Genomic DNA, 25,039 nt, shown 5'->3' on the forward strand with positions numbered 1-25,039 from the left:
TTGAGCTATCCAGTGTTGCAGAGTGTGAACCAGGCCAGGGGTGTTTGTTGGCCAGCCTTGAACCGTTTTAACTTCACCTGTCACCAGCTTCTTATTCATGGCAAAATTCCTAGCCTACCTCCCCTTCCTTGTTTTCTCCAATATAAGCTGCGGAGCTTTCTGGGCAGCATGTAAGCAGGTTCTTGTGCCATACCTAAGCACACACTGTCTTCACTGTGGAGAGGTCAAGAGAAGTAGCAGCAGAAACATTTATGTAAGATGTAGGGATATATTGCAGGATCATGCAGTTTCTGAAAAAAGGTAGGGGGTATGTTATTACCACCAAGCAACAGACATAGTTGCAACCCCCCCCCCCCTTGTATTTTTAAAGCTTTGGAAGATTATTTTGGTGCTATTTGTTTCAATTGACCAGAGGTGAAAATATAAGTTTGGAACACCCCCCACATACCCAAAGGTCAGACAGTTAACCTAAGAGCTGTATTCCAAATGTCCTACAGGTTTAGCCTGCCAAAGGACAAATCCAGCTCTGCACATTTCTACCTTCCATAAGCTGCTTACATCTTCTTTTAACAGATTCAGATTTCCAGGAAGATATTAACCTATGTTTAATTAAACATCTGAGCAGCCCTGACTGCAGACCCTTACCCCTGTCCACCCCTTCACCACCAAGATTTAAGGCATGGATGGGAATTTGTGGTCTTCCCAGATGCTGTTAAGACTTCCAGATTCAATCAGCCTCAGCCAAGAGAGTCAGTGGTCAGGGATGATGGGAGCCCTGGAGTCCCAACAACTGGAGGGCCAAGGGCTTAACTAGTTGTCATTACCTAGGTTCAAAGGGGGATTGCTATGCCTTTAAGAGCCATGAAACAGGGAGAAGCCCTACAGGAGGCTTTTTATTTATTTATTTATTTGCCTGCTAAAAGTATTATACCTGCTGAGCTTCTTTTCCATCCTCTTATGAAACATCAGTGTCTTTGCACAGGGACTGATAAAAACCCCTGCACTAATCTATTGCATTTTTAGGTCTGGGATTTTGATCTGCGTTGATCCAGAGGATAAATTCAAGATTTCTGGTTTATTGGAACCTAACAGAAAGGTCTTTACATGGGTTTGAGCTTAGCAAAATGGCCATTTCCTTTTGCATTCATTTGCCACATTCTTACGATTCACTCCCCCAAGGACCTTAACTGTGCAACTTGTTCCACCCTATAGAATACATGATTATCATCAATGGGAAACAGTATCATTGCTGATGGCAGCAGCATCCAAAGCCTCACACTTGATTAGGCCACAGCTGTGAGCAATGAAGAATCCAGTACCGTGCATGTGAGAACTGAGGCTAAAGCAAGAGACCATACACTTACCTGGAACAGGGCCACAAGTGGCTAGAAGGGTATTACAAGTGGTGTGTGGGAAGACAACCTTCCTGCAACTTTGTGCCCCTACAGAGTACAACTCCCATGAGCTCCAACCAGCATGGAATGCGTTTCTAATGGAACAGTCTAATAGAACAGCATGTTACTTGCGCTCAATACCCATAGGTTCCACCATATGAACACAATTGGTTCCTGAGAAATGGTCTGTAAGGCAAGCGCTCACGTTGTGAGCCAACGGTTTCCATGATTGTCTATGGAGAAAATCCTAATGCGTTCCCGTCCCTGACTTTCAGTAGTTGTGTTTGGTCGGTGAGTGGAATAACTGCTCACTGATTTGTATATTGTTTGGATATCTGAATTGGAGGTCTATGTAGTGACATTAGGTAGAAATCTTTCACGTGAGGATAACCGAAGAGCTGTATGCCAAGTGTTCACATAGTGGGATTTGCTTGTACGTCTCTTGATGAAAAGGTGTGGTAGTTTCCTCACTTTCTTTAGGTCAGGGGTGAAAACTGGATGTGGGAAGGGGGCAGATCCAGCCAACCCTCCACAGGCCACTTTTGACAGCGACTGGGGCCATCCCCCTGTCAAATCACCTGCTGCCCTATAGTGCAAAATCCCGACACTGCTGAATTGAAACCAATCTGCAAATCTAACGTTCCTTTGCAGCTGCAGCTTGAATTTGGCACTGTTTGAAGACAAGGCTTTACCTGTCCCCACACCTACCCACACATCAGGTGACTAACAGGTGGGTGCGGCTTGAGCCAAATGGGCCAGGTGGGGAGGTTGCCAGGCCACAAGCTTCCCATCCCTGCTTTATGCTGAATTGGAATCTGACCAATACAAGTGGGTTGAATTGCTTTCAGGGCTGCCGGAAGACTGGCTCATTATTAGCTTTGTTACCCACCATTTGGCTTCTTTGAACACACACACACACTGGCCTACCAAACAGTTTAAAAAGCACAGAGAAAAACAACAGACAAGATGCCTCAGTTTTATTTTGGGGTGGATGTGTACAGAAATAATTGCAATTAAAGGCAAGCTTCACATTTGAGGGTTGTTTCATCTTTAAAACCAGCAAAGCAGGCAGATTTCTGCCCATGTAGTCAGACACAGGCTACAAGTTACAGCTGTGCATTTAGAAATGAGAGGAGAGGACCTCCATCCGATTACGTATCCCAACAGGCAGGAATGGATGAAGTCCTGCCTTAGAACCCACCTACCCAAGGAAAGCAAGCCCTGGGCAAAGCCCAAGGAGCAGCTTTGGGTTTTGGGGGAGGCTTGCAATTTGAGAATTGTTGTTCTCCTCCCATTAAACCAGCCTTTCCCAACCTGATGCCCTCCAGATGTTTTGGACTACAGCTCCCACCCAAACATCTGGAGACTGCAATGAGCTCTACCAGATTGGTAGAGTTCCAAATGTTGGGTTTTTTAAAAAAGCAGCAATGAAGGGAACTCCTTCCCTTGTACAAGGAGTGATTCATTACTCCTTTTATCTGCCCAGATCTGGCATCAATGGGCAAACGACAGCTCCCACCATAGCCAGCACCATCATCTCTTATTTTTAACTCATAAAAAAACGACGGCCCAGTACTGAGGCAGATGCAGCAGACTTCCATCATTTTCCACATCCCCAACGCCTCTGTAGCCCAACCCCTACAAGTGAGGGTTGGGGCCCAGAGGCATTTGATAGAAGTGGTGACAAAGGCTGTAGCTGCCTTGTCCAGTCCTGGGCTGAAGGAGTACTGGGTGGCTAGAGCTTTGCTGCTTTCAGCATCCTAACCTGTACCTTTTGCTCACACCTGGGGAGGCCGACCAGGAAAAGACTGGGTCCCACTGGAGGGCACTTTGCCCAGCCCTTGCCTTTGATTTGAGCAGAGCCCTCCCCTCAACGTGGAGGGTCAGGGAGAGTTAGGGATTCATGCCACTATAGCATTCACTGCCTATTGGGATACTAACTTATGGGCTCTTCAGAATTCTCGGTGGACAGCTTCCTGAGGAGGTGAACGAGACAAAAGTATTCTAGATGGTGGTCACTTCAGACTGCAGTTTGAAACTTAGCGTTTTTGAATGCTCCCCAGTAAAAGAAACTCTCACGTGTGCATCGGGTGGGGGAAAGATCCAAGTCCTTCTCTGATGTGCTAACTTGTCAGCTGCAGAGAACTTCTCTTGGTTGAACTTCCTGGAGATTGCTCTGTTTAAGGAAAGCACCCATGAAGAGCCAGCAAGAGGGAAGAGATACTCTTTTTTTGCACACTGCAAAACACCCTCTGCTTCCCAAACTACACAAAGGTATCTGCTCCTGCTCTGACCAATATTGCATTTGCCACCCAAATGCACGTGAAATAGTTTGCCACCTCCTTTCTTATGCTGCTTTAAAGATTGCTTTGGTATTTCAGAAAGTTAGGTACTTTGAAACAAACAAAGCAAAACAAAGTCTCATTGGGTCAATGCCTGTAGCCGATTTGTGTCTGGAAAAGAATGCCAATACCAATGTGTTAATGAAAATAAATATTTGTAAACCACTGACCCAGGACTGTGTTTTGCTGATGCTTCTTTCTTTATTTGTTAAAAAAGAAGTTACACCCACATGCTGGGCTTCCTGCTGGCTTGTGCTGGTAAGAGCAATCAAAGGTTCCAAGAAACAATCCTCAGAGCAGTAATGCTATTTGTGAGGCACTTCTTGAGCACAAGCAAGTTAAAATGCTATCATAGCCCTTTAAAAGTTATGTTAGGAAAAAGTGAGTTTGTTTCACTCTCCCTGCTGTGGCCTCCCCAGATGTCAGAATGTTTGACTGAAGCTACTCTGGAAAAATCAACCAGGGTATTGAAACTACAGTTATGAAGACGACACCATTTTATACCTTAAAACAAGCACCATTCACATTTCCCCCCTCAAGTGCACAGTAAGTAGGGTTAAGTATGCAACCCCTTGACTCATCCAAACCTACTGCTGCCTTTAACCCTTCTTGGCTCTGCAACAACTCAGGATTACAAGTTGACAAGTCCGATATTTGATTTTCCGCGGATTCCAGTGGTGGTCCATTGAAGGCTTCCAATCTCACATGCAAGTGTCAGTTCCAAATTCTCCTTACCCACTTGCAAGCAGACTCCAGCAACTGGTATGCAGACAAGAGTTATTTTCCATGAACAGATTTGTAATTCTCATTTATTGTCAAATAGGCAGTTAAGAGAAAAGGAGAACACATTTGATCCTGAATGGAAAAATAGAGAGGGGTGGTGGTGGAGAGAAACAACATGGCCAGAACAAATAAACTGCTACCTTAAATGGCTACTCTTAAGAGGGCAGTAGCACACAGCCAAGTAAGGAGGAAGTTAAAGAAAAGTTTAAAAATATTGCAAATGGTTGGTTAAAAAAACAGTTTATATCATCCGAGTGGCTGAAAGCCGCTTTGAATGCAACTAGAATCATACGTGCAAAAACACGAGTGTGTCCTGGAGGTCGCTGGCCTGCTTGATGTTTGTTGCGTTTTACATGCTGCCTGCGGAGGAACAGGAAGGTGTTAACCTTTATGGAAGCTAGAGCATCAAAGGGCTTCCAAGAGAGTTCTGCCTTTCATCCAAATTTGATAGGGGTGCAGGATTGAAGTGGCTCTCCGTGTTCCCTGCTGGGCACTCCTCCGGCTGCTTTGGCACACACGCACGCAGACGCGTGCAAACAGACACACACACACACACAAGCTGTATCCCAGCACCGTCAGGAGACAGCCTAATGCAGCTTTAAACTGGCGCTGCTCCTGAACAGCTTTAAGTATTTATCAACTCAATAGGTCAAAAGTCTGCAGACACTGGGTGGAGCAGCAGTATGCCACAAAACTAACAGTTGTCCTCCTGGAATAGAAAAATGGAAAAAAAAGAGAGAGGGAGGGAGGGAGGGAGAGAGAGGGAGGGAGGGAGGGAGAGAGAGAGAGAGCAGTTGTCAGCTCAAGATTAAAACATTGGCCCTTGTCCACAACACACAACTTTTCTGGATAGTTAAAAAAAACAAACAAACCAGGAGGGAGGATTAAGCCGTGGTAAACTAAGTACACAAAATATTTGAGTTTGTAAAAATAGCAAGAGGTTTTTCCTCTGTCAACATACAAAAAAATTCAGCTAAAAACCTTTGCAGGTTTTGTAGCTCTGAAGGGCACGTGGGACACGGAGAATGCCTTGATTTCTTAAAAGGGTGGGACAACGTATTTTTTTAAAAATTCATGCCCCCTCTTTTAAACTCATGCTCCCCCTTTAAAACATCGCATTGCTTTTTTTAAAAAAGCCCCCCCCCCCAAAAAAAAACCCCAGAGTCTGGATGGCCATTTGTCATGGGACACTTTAGCTGAGTTCCCTGCATTAGAGGGCACTGGACCAGATGCCCCTTGGGGTCCCTTCAAACTCTACAATTCTGATTCTGGTAACAAAAACAAAGGGGAAGCTAGCGTGCTTCAGGCCCCTGTGCCCTGTGGTTATAATACACAGTCCTAGGACTCCTGAAGAAGGTAACGCTTGCCACCCTTTAGACACAGGCACAGATCTTTGCACAACTGGTGTGAACAGTTGCTCTTCCCAGCTGTGGTGCCACCTATGCCTCCTTTAGAATCAGGCAACTTCCCCCTTCTTCTGAATGATGCGTAGGCATCAGCAAGTGCACCACTGTGTGCCTGCACACTCTTGTACTAAGACACCTTTGTAATTCTTTATCCTAAGCTCTTTTAAAGCAGAAGCAAGGATGGGCATTTCATTGCCCTAAAACCCAGGGCTGCCACACGTCTGAGATTTCCCAGACATTACCAGGATTTCAAAAGCAGAAATGACTTCGGGCGCGGGGGGACGCGACAGGGAATATGGCCACCCTATATTTGAAATATGGCAACTCTATACAGTTGGGTTACAGACGCTTCAGGTTACAGACTCTGCTAACCCAGAAATAGTACCTCGGGTTAAGAATTTGCTTCAGGATGAGAACAGAAATCGTGCAGCGGTGGCGCGGCGGCAGCAGGAAGCCCCATTAGCTAAAGTGGTACCTCAGGTTACGAACAGTTTCAGGTTAATAACGGACCTCCAAAACGAATTATGTTCTTAACCCGAGGTAACACTGTATTTGACAATCCTTTCTCAATGCACTACCCCACACTTTTTCTAGCCAGTGACAACTTGTTTAATTTTTACACATTTAAAACACACCTACCCACCAATTGTGGCCACCTGCTCCAGGTCAATTTCTTCGACCCAAAGCTGAACGCCAGAGCTACCAAGTCCACAGGGGTCAACACGAACTTTGCTGTATTTGCATCAATGGGTTCTCTAGCATGCAGCAAAGTAAGGAAGCATCCCTGAAAAATGGCAGGGACTTGGGTGCAAATACTGTGTTTGTTGTTGTTGAATATATGTTTGGCATTCCTTCATTTCAGTGCTGAAGCCTTGCCAAGTATTTCAGACACACATTGATCTGATTAATGGGAATTTAGTACCCTTCGGCTGTGGTGGCAGAGGGGAAGGGAGTGTTGCCATAGGGCATACGCCAGCGCTGTACACAAAGCACATAATCTACCTTAGCCACCTGACCAGAAGTTGAATAAGCTGCCAGATGTGGTGTGGGGGAAGCCACACCCTTTATGAAGGAGACCTTAAATATACATGAGCAAGGTGGAAAGTTGGTTGTTGCAATCAGATAAACTTTCTGAGGGGGGGGGGGGGGCTCCTCCAAAGCACTGTGTTCAAAGCCATCTGGCTGCTGTCCAAATTTAAGAGGCTCATTTTGTTCTCACTTCATAAAGCTCTGTTACTTACTGAAGGGGGAGGAAAAACCCATTATGGCTACAGACGCAGTAGCTGTAAACAAGAAAACAAGAAAACTACACCATCAACTTGGTATCAGCAGACTTTTCTTCTAGGAAGGCTTTAGGCAGCTACAGTTGGGCGGGTATGGAATTGATATTTCCTTACAGCAGATTGCTGTTTTCAGTCTCCTGGAGGGCCCAATTCAAATCAGGAACTAGTCAATATAATAATGTTCAGTAAGACCCGCAAGGCAAACCCCCCTTGCAATCTCACCGAGTGTCATTCGCTGCTGTGGCAACCTGTCTGTGGAACCTTCTCCCCCTATGTAAAGTTGAACCCCTCATTGAACTTTAAGTGGGGTGTGAAGATGAACCCTTTTGATTAGGCCTACAGCATAAAATTATGCCTTTTGCTCTTTTTAAAATGTGATTTTAATGTAGCTACTGTTTTGTTATATTTTGATATGACTGATTTTGCTTTTGAGCCGACCTGAAAGGATCTTAGTCCTGAAAAGTGGAACAAAATAAGTAAATCTAACAGCACTTTACTGTCAGTTTGAAGGACCAGCTCCATCTGGATCAAAATCATCTGTCAGAGCTGATCTTTTGAGTGGTGGATAGTACTGGAATCCTTTTCGCTGCCAGAGATAGGGCTCTTTTCTGTCTTTGGGTTCCATGAAAACTTCATCTAGGGCAAGAATGGGGAACCTTTGGCTGTCCTGATGTTGTTGAACTTCAACTCTAACCATCTCTGGCCTTTGGCCAGTCTTGCTGAGGCTGATGGAAGTTGTAGTTCTGCAACATCTGGAGGACTAAAAGTTCCTGGGGAGGCCTCCCATGTCTCTCAATCAGACAGAGAAGAACTGTTGGCTCTTCTGTTGGAACTTTTCCCCAGTTGTACTTCTTTTCATTGCCCTTTGTCCTGTGTCTTTATGGGCCTGTTGACATAGCTTTTGACCTGGGTGTCTTGGTACTGGGAGGAAGAAGAGGGAGGATGATGGCAAAGAAGTGTGGGAGGCAGAGGAGTCGTCCCTGCAGCAGGATCTGTCACCTTTCCCTGCTTGTTTTGGGCCTTCCTTGCGGCTGTGTTTGCTTCTCTTCCTCTTCTGTTTCTTTGGGGAAAGACCACCTTCTGTTATAGGGAATACCATCTCTTTCCCCCTACCTGGGCTTCTTCAGTTCCCTGGGCATCTGTCCCTGCTTCCGATCCATTGTTATGGAAAGAGAAAGTGGGAATTGGGAGGAATTAATTTACTTATCTTTGGGCATCTCTTAGGAGTTTGGCACTAATCTCATGCCTGGCATGGAGGACGTTGGCTGGCCTTCCTCCTCGATGTTATTGGATGCAACCTGTTCCATGCTATGGGCCATGGTATGAAAAATCCTGTCTTCCTCCTACTCTGCCTGAATAGGTCAGAGAGTTGGGACAATTTGTGACATTTAGGTGCACAGCCTGTGTCTCAAGCCCTCCAGCATGCTGGCTGCTATCCACACCAGAAGCTAGCCATCATTGTGCTCCTTCATTGCCAACGGTGCCAGGAAGCAGCCAACTGGGATCCACCTTGTTCCCAGTCACTATGGAGAAGGCTGGGAGCAGAAGGGAGAGGGATGACTGGGACTACACAGCCCTGTGGTTGCTGGTTTCCCCCCTCATCTCTAACTCAAAGTGGCAGGTTGCAAGGAAGGGGGGAAAGTCAGACAAGGATAAAGAAATCCCCAAACCTAGATGTTTGGCTTTAGGGGCACCAACTGGCCCAAAGCGCTCTAGACAAGAGACAGTTTAGGAACCAGGATGCATCCTCTTCCTGGAGAGGACAGTCAAGATTTGGACCTTGGCAGCTGCCCAGGAAGAGGCACCACCTTGAAGTTGCCGATCGCCACAACTAATGTCAAGTAATAGCTACTCAGCAAGGAGACTTCCAGCAGCATATTAAGGGCCCAGGCTAGTAAAGCAGTTTTCCTGCCACAAGTCCGACTGGAGGGAAAGGGAGTTCTGTAAGAGCCATTCTTTGTTCTCACATTGCTCTCATTAAATTAAATGAAGTTTACTGAGAGGAAAGCCTCCTGGCTTCATTGTGCACATCCACATAGCAATGGCCAGATCTTCCATTGCTAGTCCTTCATCATAAGTTGAGCAGGACACCAAAAAGAAGAAGAGGTTTGCCCTTTTCTCTTAGCCAAACTAGATTCTACAAGATTACAAGGCAAGTTGTAGAAGGCCTGGCTTCTTGATTTTCTTCTCTTTTTGAGTTTTACACAAAGAGGCTCATGAATACTATAAGTGGACATGCTTTCTTTTCATGCGTGGATGAAAAGTCTCTTGCAGAAAGGGCAACTGGTTCATCTTATTTCCTGCCAGAAATAAGGCTGCAATGCTTTGCTAATTACCATTGGGCTCTGCTGAGCATCACAATGTCACGAGTTACAAATTGGGTGTATTGGCCCTTCATCATTCAGTTCTGATTTGAAGTGATGAAAGAAACATATAGTTGATAATTTATCTGTTAGTCGAATGTCACCAATATATACAGGCTACTTCTTTAGTCATGGGGAATCAAAGTATGATTATCATGGGGGAAAGCTGCAAAGCAGAACTTTTTTTTCCTGAGTTCTGAAAATACCAGCATTTTCTTAAAAAGAGAGACAAGCTTCTAGCTCTCACGGATTCAAAGGTGGAAAATGAAGGTAGACTGGCAAGAATATTTGCAAACTTTCTCTCCCCCCCTTTAAATATCAATATCCTACCTATACTCCCTATTGCTCTCAAAGGGACATTAATTAATTCCAAATTACTCTGCTTCCTAGTCAATGACCAAGCAAGCTCACAACACTGGGAAAAAATGAACCTTCCAAGAAACTTGCCAATTAAGCAATTTACCACTGTGAAAACGTTTTGAGGAAATATTACTTAATCAGTTGTACAGTTATATGGCAAGGTTTCTGAGTGACGCTATGAAAGTACGTCACCATAGGTTCTAAAAGCCATCTTCACACCTCATGATATCTGGACAGTTTTATCTTACTATGTTTTACCCTATTATGTTCCGTTGACTGTGTTGTGTTCTGATCCATGTATGCAACACACTTTTTTATGACAATAAAGGAGATTGATTGATTGATTGATACAGTTGTACAGTTGCTGCTTGCTATCAAGGTAGGCACTGGAGCCTTAAGAATAAAGTGAATATGGTATATGAAGTCAACAGACTGAAAACGCCTAAGAGTAGCACAACCATGGCCCTGTGTAGATGCCTTTCCCTGTAACTGAAGCCCTTGCATAAGGTCTAAACCCCCAATGTAATTTTCCCTGTAATTACCCCTGATGCAATCCAGCCATTGGTGTCTCTCTCAGGGGAAAGAGCTTTGGGTAGACAATAGTAAACATGGGCTGGCTGCAACGGTGGCAGTGTCCCAGAGGGCAGTACAGCAATTCCAAGAGACTCCTGGGTAATGAGATTGGATTCAGGAACTTCAAATCTAGAGGTGGGGGGGAAACACAGAGACGGTAACTTCAACAGAACAAATTCATAGCTATTTTAACATTACAACCAAGGTGGACACACTTGAACAAAGAAATGGAAAAACAACAACAGTAACCTGGGGGGGCACAATAACAGGGAATAGCTCTGCTCACACAAAAAATAGATTGCTGCTTGCACAAGCTCTCTTGTTTTCCTCTTCTCTGAAATCCTCTCCAGTTTTCAGATACAGTATCATGAAATGTCTCCTACTTTCTATCTTGCTTACGTTTGGTATGAGAGTTGGAATGGCGGTTATATTATGCAGCAAGATCATCCCTGAGGCTGTTGAATGGCCGTCTGTCATGGACGCTAAAGTTGAGATTACTGCATTTGCAGGGGGTTGGACTAGATCAGTGTTTTTCAACATTTTTTGGGCAAAGGCACACTTGTTTCATGAAAAAAAATCACGAGGCACACCACCATTAGAAAATGTTAAAAAATTTAACTCTGTGCCTATATTGACTATATATAAAGTAATTCTCTTGAATAGGAATCAAATAAACACAAAGAAAGTATTTTATAATTACTTTATTATGAAATAGTAAGTAAACAGAAATATGAAAAATTATAAAATACTTTATTCAGTGCGCAACCTGGGCCTGTTTGGCTGAACACAAAGCTGATATTCTGGCTGGAATCGAAGAAAGACACACACGTAGCTCTTTGTCAACAGCTCTCAGTCTCTCTCTGTATTTAGTTTTTATAGCAATCATGCTTGAAAAGCTCATCTCACACAGATATGTAGTGGAAAATGGGAGCAATGTCAAAATAGCTTTGTTTGCCAGAAGGGGGAACTCCTTGGCAGTATCCAACCAAAAACTGTCCAAAGGTAGATCAGCAAATCTACCTTTTTGTCTCAGTTTTTTGTCTCAGTTCAGTTAGTTCTTCCTGCTCCTGTAAAGTCATGTCCTTTCCACCAACTGATGCTGAGCTATAAGGGTCCCTAACCCAGTCAAGGCATTCAGTGGAGACTGAAGAGAAATAAAATGACAACTTCTCTGGTCCTCCTGGTGACTCGAGTCGCGATGTCTTCTTCTCTCCGCTGCTGCGCACACTGTGCTCGGGCGGGAAGGAAGTCGGAAGATGATGTCCTACTGTGATAGGTCCAGGCTGGAGTCTGGACCAATCACAGCCCGGACATCAGAAAAGTGGAGGGTGTCCCCCTGAGGAGCGCCAATCGGCGCCCCTGCTGGCCGAGGGTGGGGTCAAAAACCCCACCCCATACCCAGGACACAGTCCGGTGCCCGCCTAGTGGGCGAAAATTTGATTTGATTTGATTTTTTAAATCTTTCGAATTTTTCAATTTTTCCCACGGCACACCAGGCAACATCTCGCGGCACACTAGTGTGCCGCGGAACAGTGGTTGAAAAACACTGGTCTAGATGACCCCCCGAGTCCCTTCCAACTCAACAATTCTATGATTAATCTAGATAGGTTTACAGGACCTAGTAATCTGCCCCTTCAACATTAGACTTCTAGACTTGCAACTCAAAAGCTTGAAATGATACCGAAATGTAGTGATAAAACCTATTATCAAGCAGTAACAGTGATTTTAGCTATATAAAGGGAAAGATCTCAAGTGCATTATTGCTAGTCACCATACCTCCTCCCATTGATTAGCGCCAAATTCCCTGCAATATGGTGCATAGTTCTGGGCCAACATTCCATTGCTGGCATAAAAAATAAAAATAACTGTGTCAAAGAGGTATGGTTGGAGTAGCAAAATGCTGGCTTTTAACTTTGCACCATTTTCTTGACAATTGGGCTCATCTGCTCATTCACATTCATCCTAATTATGTTTTTCCAGCCTCCCTACTTCCCAAAGTAAGAGATCATTAGCTCCCAAGGACTTTTGAGATATAGCTTGACATTCAAGTTCCTGTTAGGAGCTGAAGCCCCATGTGGCAGCATGATGCAAAATGCAGACAAGCCATGGGCCAGTTTTCAACAAAGAGCCTGAACTGGGGCAGAACTAAAGCAGCTCAGCTGTCACGTTGCACTGCAATGGCCAACGGGCTGCAAGCGCTTCTTTCTGCCTCATGCTTAACGAGCCTGCCAGCTCTGGAGCTGGCAGCCTGAGAAGGAGCTGCATTGTTGGATGATGCATTGCCTCTTGCCGCAGGAATATTATTATTTCTGCTTCTCTACTCTCCCATTAAAAGACAGTTGCTTCTCTGCTGCGGACTGCAAAAAGACTCTGGCCTTTTCTACGCTCAGTGCAAGAAAAGACTCCTAAATGCCTTTCACCTAACACTTGGCTGTCTTTTTGGGCCTCTCGTTCTTACTGCAAATGTAGCTCGGGAAGCCATTTGATTTGGAGTTTTGAGAACCTGAGTCAAATTTCACAGCACACTGAAAGTCTACATGCTTCAAGTACTGTGCTTACCATAAGCTTCTCCTTCTCACTGTAGGCTTCTCTGTTTAATTTACAAGTGTCCTAGACACTTCATAGCTACCCAACTCTTTATATTCCTCCTATTGCTTCCAGCAGTTTCAATATGCTCATGAAACACCATCTTTTAGTCCTTTTTCCATCTCTGTTCCTTGGAAATGAATTTTCTCCCTTAATATTCACACTTCTCCCATCTACAAGCTTTCAAAAAAGTTCTCAAAACCCAACTACTCTCTTATGCTTTTCCCAATTCATTTCACACCTCTCCCATCTACATACATTTAACTACACATCTGTATGGGGCTGACATTTCATTTCTTGGTTTTAATTTTTACTTCCCTTCTGTCCTTACTTTTTTATGTACCCCAACTGCTTAGACAGTGAGGGCGCAAAGAAATATGATGTCCATTTATAGTTGTTTCACTACACAGTCTAGATATTTAGGTGCCTGATAAACATTAATTTGCAAGAATGCAATCACCGTTCAGCTACCTTTTAAAAACCTGCAGTATGTGTTATACAGCATCCGCATGGCCATCTCTTGCAAGGGCAGAACGCGGTCCAACTCTGACCCAATAGACTTCACCTCTGCTGGGAGGAAAACTGTCAACTGTCCTGATGAAAAGGTAAGAAGCTTCACCTCTGACTTCTGAACAGGAGAACCACAGCTGGAAAAATATTTGAGGAAAGGGGAAAGCTGTTTAAAAGGAGTAAAATATCATGAAAAATCCTACCCAAGCCTTCTAAAGATACCTGATACTTGAAAGTGCGCCACCTTGTTTCAGCCTGTCTGTGCATTAAGTCAGAGGAGAATGATCCAACAAAAATAAATATTTTGAGTATACTGGACTCCACGTATGTATAGGAAGTAGTTGTTCAATAGAGATAGATATTAGCAAGTGTATTGTTGCAAATGCCTTATTGAAGCGTGTGGTGTGAGTTTCTTCAGTGATAATATTCTTTTTTGGTCTGAAGTTGTTATACACATCAATTTTGTACTGGTGAAATCCCTGATATTTGCAGATGTTCATGTACTTTCAAATTATATTCCTGTAGCACAGGGATTAGTGGAAGGACAAAAATGGACTTTCTGAGCCCTTATGGTTGCTAAGAGACTTATACTTCAAGCCTGGAAGGATAAATATCCACTATCTATTATGAAATGGTTTGAGGACCTCACTGCCATGGTTATGTATGAACATATTTCATATAGATGTCTAGTTCCTGTTCATACATCTATTAGGACATCTGGAAGGCATGTATTAATGTATATGTTTAGCTTAAGATCCATGCACTGATGGTTACTGTATGTGAAGTGATGGTGTTTTTAATTACTATTAGTACTATTCATACATTATTATTACTTTAATAATAATTGCACAGAAATGAATTGTTTTAATTAGTTTTTAAACAAGATATGATCCCAATGGGATGCATATCCTCTGTATCAATAACTGAACAAGATCCCACATTAAGTTCTTGAAGTGAGGTAGGGAGAACATTGCTTCATGTTGGTATAGGCAAAAACCCAATCCCAAGAACACAAACAATGCACATCTGTCATGAGGATCTTGTTGGAGGGACATTTCAAAAAATTATTGTGTGTACCTTCATACAAGAAACCAGGTACTTCCGACATCCCAATAGCATATCTCATTAATATACTGTTTTCAAAGCTGTGCTTTCGTAGTTACCATTGGCATTCTTAGCTAGCGCCTGTGTACATCTTAAGGACATAAATGTGCAAAGTGGTCTTTCCTTGCCAAATTCTGAATGCCAGTGTAACTCAAGCTTTCCTAGTACAATACAATTCCAAAGATAAACATGTGTTTGTTTTACCTGACCATCACAGGTCTCTGTGTTTAGAATCAATCACTTTAGAGTGATCGTTGATTTCCCACCTGTCAGGCTGAATAAAACTAACTACCTTAGAGCTATTAAAGCATTACTGCAATGTCACATAGTTGTGCAGGATCTTCTTCTTCCTACAGAGCTTTCCTTAAGAAAACATTTCCTGGGCTCCACAAAAAATGAGAGCATGAGACAAGAAATGTCTGCACCTTCATCTCAGGAAAGGAGGAGAACTTACTGTATTATAGGGAAGGACACCCAGCTTATAGTTTTCTCACATGCATGAAGACTACAAAGCATCATGCTTCAAGAATGAGACTACAGAGTCTCTACAGACAAGACACGTTTCTGTGTTTACAACAAAGCATGCTAAGACTTTCCAGTGTGACAGTCCCAACTTGAGTTCATCATATTTCATTAGCCTCAACAGATGCCAAGACAGTTGCACACAAAGCTTTCTTCAAACTGTACTAGTGTGATGGCTTACCCAGAAGGCTATGATGAACACTATGCAACTCTAGGGTCACAAATGATTTAAAGCAGAAGTGGCAATGTACTCAAGGAAATTAGTTCAAAGAGATCATAGTGAAGAGCGAAGGTCAGTATGTGAACAGGAAAGAGAGAACAACATGCCCAAATGTGGATTTTCTGGAGTTTGGTGCATTCTGCCAAGTGACTCAAAAAGAAGGAAGCGGAGAATATGAGGAGTGGAGAAGTCAAGCACTGGTTCCATGTTCTTGAAAGGAAGGCTTTTAAGTTAGACTGTTAAGATCCCTGCTTAGCCATGAAGCTCACTAGGAACCTTAAGCCAGCCATTCCCTGTATCAGGCAAGGATAAATCATAAGGATATATTATAATGTGGCCTCAGGATGGAACATGAAAGAAATATGAACCCTCTAGGTTGACACCAGCTGCACATTAGCAATTTCCAGCAAGTTGGCTGCAAGATTTACATGCCAACGATATTACTTAATACAACATAGTTAATTCTGTCTTCAAAGGTGCTGCTTGGCATTAGCAAGGAACAGTATGCATTTATCTTCACAATTCAGAGACAAAAAGTGAAAGAAGCAACGCCTTCTTTCAAATTTTGCTATCTCTACTACATAGACGGTAAATATATTTGGCAGTCATTAATGAAGAAAATGTGCAGCTCACCCTTTCACGTATCACTACAACATTGTTCCAATAAGGCTACGTGTTCAGCTCTGTGGCTGCTACTTCTCAGCATCTACCTCTTTTGCCAGATATATGCTTTTTTTATCCAGCATAAGAAAAGTGTACAGTATCCATATAGATCAATTTACATAACCACCTGACAGAAGGCAACTGAGACCTACAGCGGGTTATACCTGCAACTACCATTTTCTTTAATGTACATCTTTTCAAGTTTTGCCAAGGGTGCCTAAAGCACACAGAGAGATGCTTTTTAAAGCACAAATGAATCCAAATTAAACAGAGGCATGCTATCCTGTTTGCTAAGGGAATACGTTTTGCCACAAAATTACCGCCTTAATATGAAAAACAAGTATAAAAAGATTCAACACACTACCCCACAGTACATGAATAGGGTTGTGGTTTTTCTAAAAAGCAAAATACAGGTAGAAAGAAAGTCTGGTCCACATTATACTTTTGAGGTATTTGGTACTGAAAAACCCACAGAACACTATGCATCAAAATACACTGACAGAGCAGTCATAGAAATATTTAGAAAATTTTTGAGTCAGTACTTTTATTCTGTTGGCACCATGCTTCATGTTGAACGCTATCACCCCAAATGTCCTAAAACATCCAAGAAACATGACAGACAACCAGTCAGGGGCTTAGCACTGTAAGTATTGGATATTCAGCAAATTAATGTAGGAGATTTAGCACAATTGGAGGGTACTGGCAGTCAAAGTAATCTCTTCAAAGTAATGTGATGTGATGAATAAAAATCACCCAGAGTAAAGTTTAACTTGAAAGAGACAGCCTGTACTTGTTATGGGAAGCTTCAGAAGATAAGAGGCTACACAGCAACTTAATTCATATACTTACCCACTGCAGCCAATGACTTTATTATAGAGGTACGAGGGAAGTCCCTTCAGGTGAACATTGTTATCCACATAAACATACTGAAGTTCTCGAGAACGACCCAAATCTGGATTTAAAAGGAAAAGAAAATGAAGGAATCACAACCCTGGCAGAGATATCCAAAATAGTTATTTGGTTCTGCGTCAATGAACACTCTTATCCATGGCGGTTGACTAAAAAAATCTCTTATTAGGAAAATAGATGAAATTTGCTGCAAAGCAAGGAGAGAATTCTCCAGTGTAAATTCACCCTCAAGTCAATCCCCTGTTCCTATTTCTTGTCTGGGAAGCAAATGAAGCATAGACTCACTCTCAATACATAGGAGTCTTATGAATTGGTGGAGGTAAAAGGATGCAAAGGAGCTCCAATTTTCTTAAGTGATCCTTTTAAAGGGGTTGCCAAGTCTCTCTCTCAAAGATTATTTGACTCCAAGACAAACAATGATGTTACTAGCAAAGAAAAAATGTGCAAGTGTGCAGATATATACTACATATGCACACAAACGCACACACAGTATCCTTTTGCAATCTGAGCGGCTACATTCTTTACAAGGAAATACAAGCTCCCCTGCCCCCCCCCCCCGGTAATGGACACACACACAAAAGCCTTTTCTAGGGTGCATAGTTTTGATGTAAATCTAAACCTTTAAGGAACCATTCCTTTTCAGCCCACCAACTTCCTTTCACCTATTCTGACCCGGCCCATAATCCACTGGGGAATAAGGAACTATGGATGTTCATTACGAGTTAGGTGAGGTGTACCATTTAGAGAGTTGTGGACCACAAATTCCTCCTCCAGCCCTGCAGCACATTGCAGTAGTCAAGCTTGGAAAGTGCCAGGAGATGTATACCTAGGTCAAGACTCTTGTGCCAAATTATGCAAGGAAAGAGTTTTATGTTACGTCTTCCCCTTCCAAAAGCTGGTTTTGAAAAGTGTGTTATGCTGGGTCTGTTCACATCATCATTCATTTTTTTCCGGACAAACTAGTCTTATTTTATTCATTTATTGCATTTTTACATCATTTTTATTTTGGCTTTCCACCAAGGAGGTCTGGCAGCATTCTGTTCCCTTCCCATTTTATCCTCCCAACAAACCTGGGTCCATTTTATAACAAACTGATGAAATTTGCACCTATTCTGCTAATACAGTGAACGGAGCATGATTATTCTTTGGATTTCATACTTCTCTAAATTCTGTGATACAAATTTGGTAATTTATTGTTTACCAAAATGCAAAACAAAAGTAGTATTTAAATACTTTTTGGGGATAAAATATGTACTTTAACTATGCATTTCAATCTGTATTTAGAAATACAACTGATTCATACGCCTTTTGAAATCTCAGATCAATGCAGAAATGAGAGAGAATAGAACAGAAATAGGATTATCCATGCATTTATTGTTGTGTGTAAGGTTGCGCTTAAACTACTCAGAAATTTAAAGTTGTTCGTTCAAAATATGGTGATGAGATTACTGAATGTCACCATCTGCTTAGAGAATTCTCATTGTTATTTTAAAAAACAGGTGCTGGTGCTGATCCACATCCACAAAGCCCTATACTGCTTAATACAGGCTTCCTCAACCTTGGCCCTCCAGATGTTTTGAGACCACAATTCCCATCATCCCGGTCCACTGGTCCTGCTAGCTAGGGATCATGGGAGTTGTAGGCCAAAACATCTGGAGGGCCGAGGTTGAGGAAGTCTGGCTTAATACCACCTGCTCCCAAAGTACCTGCCTATTTATTAAGCTATACTGTACCTCAGATGCCCTGCTCCAGGTGCTATTGCGTCCTGACTGCAGTGGGTGATAACCAGAGACAGGGTCCTTTGAGTGGTAGTTTTGAAGAGCTCTCCCTAAGTTTGTCTTTGTGACACATGGTGAAAACTTTTTATTCTGCGGTTTTAAGTACATGGTGTGTTTTTTCATTTTTGGTTTTGGTTTCTTGTTTCTTGTTGCTTGTATGTCTGGTTTCAGCTGCTGTTTTCAATGGTGCTGTGATTTTAATTTTGGTATTAATCATTGCATTTTAAATTGTTTTGTTTCGGATGCTGCCTTGGAAACTTTGGCTGAAAGGCGGACTAGAAATCTTTCAAATGAATTGATAAGAACAAGAGTCATTTCTGAGACCTGTAGAATAACCCTAATTTCTTTTCCACTGAGAATCAGAGAATCTTAGAGTTGGAAGGGACCCCAGTGGTCATCTGGTCTAACCCCTTGCAATGTTGAAGACTTTTCAGGAACCAGTCCTCTTGCAGCTTAGAAGCTTGCGTAACATACACACAAAAATCAATGCACTTGTTGCATTACTCCTTGCTACTTTTCATCCTGAACTTCTCAAAAAGACTAAAAGCAATACCAAGCCAAACCACAAAAGATTTTCTAAATGCTTAGTAGTTGCTCCTGTAAGTGGGTCTGCCCACCCTCTGTTGCCATTAAGTTTTAAGCATCAGATAACATAATAAATATTGCAAAATGTTCTTTGCCAAACACATTCTTTCTGAGCTTCACAGATTAAGGAAGCTGCCCGTCTGAAGCTACAAAGAAAGTTTTCATGTGGCTTTAAGCACTGTAGCTTGTCTAAAACATTTCCACTTTCTTCCTACCAGAGTACAAGATCAAAGCCTTTCTATTAGAACTGACCAAATGGTAAGAGTCCTGAACAAACCCCAATTCAAGAAATCACCTCCCCCCTTTTAACCTCAAGGCACTGGCATATGCATTCCACATGGCTGAAGATGGAACAAAAGGTCTTATGTGCCTGCACTGATGTTCATTAACCCTACAGTGAAAGGAAGCAGGGAAAAGAGGGGACAATAAACCCCTCTGTCTACCACACTTAGAAGAACGAGACCCAGTTGTTTAACGCTATGGGCAAGCAAATCCTCAATAAATGTCTGTGCGCGCACACACACACACATATAAGATTTCAGTTATAATAGGTAACTAAAAAGGTAAAGGACCCCTGACAGTCAAGTCCAGTCGCAGACGACTCTGGGGTTGTGGTGCTCATCTCGCTTTACAGGCCAAGGGAGCTGACATTTGTCCGCAGACAGTTTTTCTGGGTCATGTGGCCAGCATGACTAAGCTGCTTCTGGCAAAACCAGAGCAGTGCACGGAAACGCTGTTTACCTTCCCACTGGAGCGGTACCTATTTATCTTCAGTGGTACCTCGGGTTACATACGCTTCAGGTTACATATGCTTCAAGTTACACACTCCGCTAACCCAGAAATAGTACCTCGGGTTAAGAACTTTGCTTCAGGATGAGAACAGAAATCGCGTGGCGGCAGCGGGAGGCCCCATTAGCTAAAGTGGTGCTTCAGGTTAAGAACAGTTTCAGGTTAAGAATGGACCTCCAGAACGAATTAAGTACTTAACCTGAGGTACCACTGTACTTGCACTTTTTGGTGTGCTTTCAAATTGCTAGGTTGGCAGGAACTGGGACCGAGCAACGGAAGCTCACCCCGTTGCGGGGATTCGAACCACCAACCTTCCGATCGGCAAGCCCAAGAGGCTCAGTGGTTTAGACCACAGCGCCACCCGCGTCCCCCAATAGGTAACTACTACTGTACTTATACACTGGCTTGCAATATAAAATACTAAAATACAATAAAAAGAAAATATCGAGCAAATATAACCATATAATAAAACAGCAGAGCTAACACATTACATAGGAGTCTACAGCTTCTGGAAGGCCTTGCTGACTAAAGCCCAAAATCATATTTGCCAACTCACCTCCTCTCCAGCCCACCTCCCATGGATGGGATCTAAAATGGTTAAGTGATTAATGTTTTCTCAGACAATGGCCTTGTCCACATGATACTTTAAACCATGGTTTAAGCTAAACTATGGTTTAAAACAAATGAGCAATGCGTTAGTGCACGATAAGTCCCTGAAGTGCTCCTCCCCACTTCTTCTTCTGTAGGCTGGAGAGGAAAGAAACCAGAGCTGGCTAACCATTACATGTGAACTGGCACTTACGGTTTGTTCCCTAACAAACAATAATGGTAAGCCATTCTCCCACCCCCTTGGCTTACAATCAGAGTTTATTGGAGGAAAACGGGAGTTTATTGGAGGAAAACAAAGCCTCTGCTTTGTTTCCTCCCCAGTGGGCTGAAGAAAGGATTGGGGGAGAGCAAGTGGGCCTTTTGAGTAGCATGTATAGTTTGATCCAGTTTGCATGTTACGTTAAATTACAGTTTCAATATGGTATCTGCAAAATACTGTGGGGCACCAACTGTGGCTGAAGACCAAAAACTGTTTTTAAAGGTGTTGAAAGTGACTTCACATCCCACAGTGTATATGCATAGACCCACATTCTGTCTCTCTCGTCCCACTGCCATCTCTGTTCAAACAAAGAGAAGTTGTTTACCAGATGAAGAAAGTATGACAACTACATATACCGTGGGCATATATCTTACTCTCAAACTGCCTTCATTTACCACCTGCCTCCAGTTTATTACCAGCTGATGTATTTTCAACATGGGTACATTAACATGCAAAGGTCTATTCAGAATTAAAACAGGCTTGTCAAATACAGACTCATTATATAGCTATTTCTAAAGACATTTCTATATATCAAGAGATGCTATCAACAGTTAAACTAATAAATGGAGTGGTTGTAACGTATAATTTTGCCAGTCTAAATAGATGAATTCATTTATTCAACTCAATCAGAACATTATTACAAATCCAGAAACCACTAAAACCTAATTTTATAGCATCTTTTTTTCCTTGTTAGTATGTGGGTTGTTTTTTTTAATGTATTCAGTAGACATAATTGCAACCAACCTGTGGAACATGAAATCTAGGACGGCAAACATGCACTAAGACAACTTTTGTGTGTATCTGTGACCATTTAAACCAAACTATGGCTAAAGCCCTCTGTAAAGAAATCTCTCCTACAAAGCAGCAAAAAAGGAAGGCTTTCATAGACTTCATACACCAGACTAGACAGCATTTTACATATGCATATCCCTTAAACCTAAGGCCACAGTCTGTAATTATTTTCTGACATAACTAGTCTCTTCAGAGAAAGCTCAAGGCTTCAGTAGTCATTCAAAAATTTAAAAATGGGGCTTTCCAGGACAGGATTTTTAAAGGACATCTTAATGATGCCTCTGTCACTGCAATACATGAGTGTGGTTTTTTAACAGGTACAAAATCATACTCCTGTTTTCCATGGAAAGAAAATAATTTCAATCACAACAACAATTAAGTTTCAGTCACCTCAACTACGCAAGAGGACTCAAGTTGGAACACTATAGATTAATGTTGTTGCAAACAGGGATTTAGGAATATTCATAGAACAAAAGAAAGTAAATATTGGAACAATGATGTTATCCTTGATTGAAAAAGTGGCATTCTTGGCCAGTTGATTAAATAATTTGGTATATCTCCTCATTTTATATATTTAATAGTAACAACAACAACAACAAAAATAGTTGTATTTCTTACCCTCCCTTCACAAATCACCCCTAAGAAAGTAAAATAACCCAGTGAAGACTGGATGGGAACTATTAACTTTGGCTAAGCCAACAGTTCATCAAAGCTCAGCTTGAAGGCCTACGGTCAATTATGCATCAGATGCCCTTGGAGTTTCGAATACAAAAGAATGGGAATTTTAACCTGGCATGATAAATAATTAGTGTACAACTTAGAGGATGTATTTATCTTTCCCTGTCTTTTCTGATTTTCCTTTATCACAATATTAATCTATTACTGTATGTACTGTTATGTAATGTTATTTACATAATTTAGTTTTAAAACAGAAAGATACCATAACAGGAGCCTGCTGGAACAGATCAGCGGCCCATTTAGCACAGCATCCAGCTCTCACAGTGGCCCACTAGATGTCTATGGGAAGCCCGAAAACAGAACCTGAGTACAGCACTACTCTCCCTTCCTTAGATTTCCAGCAACTGGAACTCAGAAGCACACTGCTTCAGACAGTGGTGGTAAAAACGTAAAGGTAAAGGACCCCTGACAGTTAAGTCCAGTCACAGACGACTCTGGGGTTGCGGTGCTCATCTTGCTTTACTGGCCGAGGGAGCTGGCGTTTGTCCACAGACAGTTTTTCTGGGTCATATGGCCAGCATGACTAAGCCACTTCTGGCGAAACCAGAGCAGCACATGGAAACACCGTTTGCCTTCCCGCCGGAGCGGTACCTATTTATCTACTTGCACTTTGACGTGCTTTTGAACGGCTAAGTGGGCAGGAGTTGGAACTGAGCAATGGGAGCTCACCCCGTTGCAGGGATTTGAACCTCCGACCTTCCGATCGGCAAGCCCGAGGCTCAGTGGTTTAGACCACAGCGCCACCCGCGTCCCCCCCAACAGTGCTGGTAGAACATAGCAATTGTGGCTAGTAGCCATTGACAGCCTTATCCTTCGTGAATTTGTTTAACCCTTTTTGAAAGCCATCTAGGTTGGTGGCCATCACTAGATCTTGTGGAAGCAAATTCCATAGCTTAATGAGGGGGGCGGGAGAGAAAGACAGAATCACTCACCAAGTGGTAAGAACGCAAGGCGGTTTCCAGCCATTGACAATTCATTAAGATTAGGAAGTTGGCAGAGATGGCGAGGGACATACCACAGATGGTTTCGGTCAGCAGTTAGGTACTGAAGAGAGAGGCACATATGCAGCTTTTCAGGCAAAGTTATCAAATGATTGGTTGAGATGTCCAGCGTCTGTAGCTCCCTAAGGTCTCCAACCTCTACACACACACACAAAAACAACAACATCAAATTTTATTGCATTGTAGGCCACAATATTTAAAGAGCAGCTTAACAGGAGTGCTATTGAAAAGGAGAAAAGAATCTATGTATTTTATACATTGCGGCATCCACTGTCACACCACACCATTCCCAAGGCTTGTTATGGCTACCCAAGATACAAGTGAACACCATACAGGTTATCTCCAACTAGCTGGGTCGCAACTTGTGCAGGACTAACCTATACTATGAAGACTATGGCAGGCTCTGAACAATTTCACAGCATCTGCTAAGCTCTCTTATTTATGACATACCATCAATCAGGTTACTGGAAGAAGAAGAGTTTAGATTTGATATCCCGCTTTATCACTACCCGAAGGAGTCTCAAAGCGGCTAACATTCTCCTTTCCCTTCCTCCCCCACAACAAACACTCTGTGAGGTGAGTGGGGCTGAGAGACTTCAGAGAAGTGTGACTGGCCCAAGGTCACCCAGCAGCTGCAGGTGGAGGAGCGGAGACGTGAACCCGGTTCCCCAGATTACAAATCTATCGCTCTTAACCACTACACCACAGTGGCTCTCGAGATGTTTTAGGATTACACACATGGCAGTATCGCACTTAAGAGATTCCTTTGCAACTTAGATACTTCCTTTGCCATAGCCTCTAGAAGACTCTGTTCCCAAAGCTGTGCTAACTCCTTTTTATGATGGCTGCTTCCAACAAGTACACATGCAACTATGTTAATTTAAAGCTCCATTAGACACAATGGAGAAACTGATAGGTGCAAGGAGAAGCTACTTTCCCTAAATGGGGGAAAGGCTCACAAAACAATATGAAAATATTCTTGTAAATTCTCATGGGTTTTCTGCAAACCTTGCAATGAAAACTGCAATCACCACATCTTGATTAAAGTAAGATTGCTTCCAATGACCATGGTAGGGCAGGAAGAAAGATTCCAATGCACACAAAACAATCTAACCACAGAATCGCTATATGAAATGGGGGGACATTCCCATAGGAATCTGCTTGGCTGCTGTGAAAATAGGATGCTGGGTTAAGATGGGCACCTGGCCTGATCCAGCAGGGCTCTTCTGACCTTTTTCTTTTAACGGCATACAAATTTTGCATCTCCCTCAAGATACTGACACAAAAGGAAAGACAAATTGTGATGTGACAATCCAAAGGTAGAGTCAGCACTACTTGAGGGAGGAAGAAGCAGGGTGATGAAGTGGTGAGTTAACAGCCAGCAGACATGGGCTGGATTCTTATCTGCAACCAGTGGTGTACTGGGGTGCAGCTCAAACAGCTTTTTCAGAGTGATGATGGCATTTGCTG

The 25,039-nt window shown here is 42.7% G+C and overlaps 1 protein-coding gene across 8 annotated transcripts in view; it reads right to left on the reverse strand.

Moving 5' to 3' along the window:
• Nucleotides 1–2,356: 2,356 nt before the first annotated feature.
• Nucleotides 2,357–25,039, reverse strand: part of LRRC28 (leucine rich repeat containing 28) — a 51,396-nt gene continuing 28,713 nt past the window's right edge. For 6 of the 8 annotated variants that reach the window (XM_083412225.1, XM_083412223.1, XM_083412229.1 and 3 more), the window contains 5 exons: nt 23,501–23,707; nt 16,959–17,061; nt 13,562–13,737; nt 10,474–10,633; nt 2,357–5,228 (listed from right to left, as the gene is read on the reverse strand). In XM_083412225.1, coding sequence (XP_083268351.1) covers nt 5,156–5,228; nt 10,474–10,633; nt 13,562–13,737; nt 16,959–17,061; nt 23,501–23,707 — 719 coding nt within the window. In that variant the 3' untranslated portion in view covers nt 2,357–5,155. Of the gene's footprint in view, nt 6,252–6,472; nt 10,634–13,561; nt 13,738–16,958; nt 17,062–23,500; nt 23,708–25,039 lie in introns of all 8 variants that reach the window. The other 2 variants (XR_014504599.1, XM_083412226.1) reach the window with 2 other exon arrangements.

The sequence above is a fragment of the Podarcis tiliguerta genome (genome assembly GCF_965153285.1).
Source record: "Podarcis tiliguerta genome assembly, chromosome: 14".
Classification (NCBI taxonomy): Eukaryota; Metazoa; Chordata; class Lepidosauria; order Squamata; family Lacertidae; genus Podarcis; species Podarcis tiliguerta.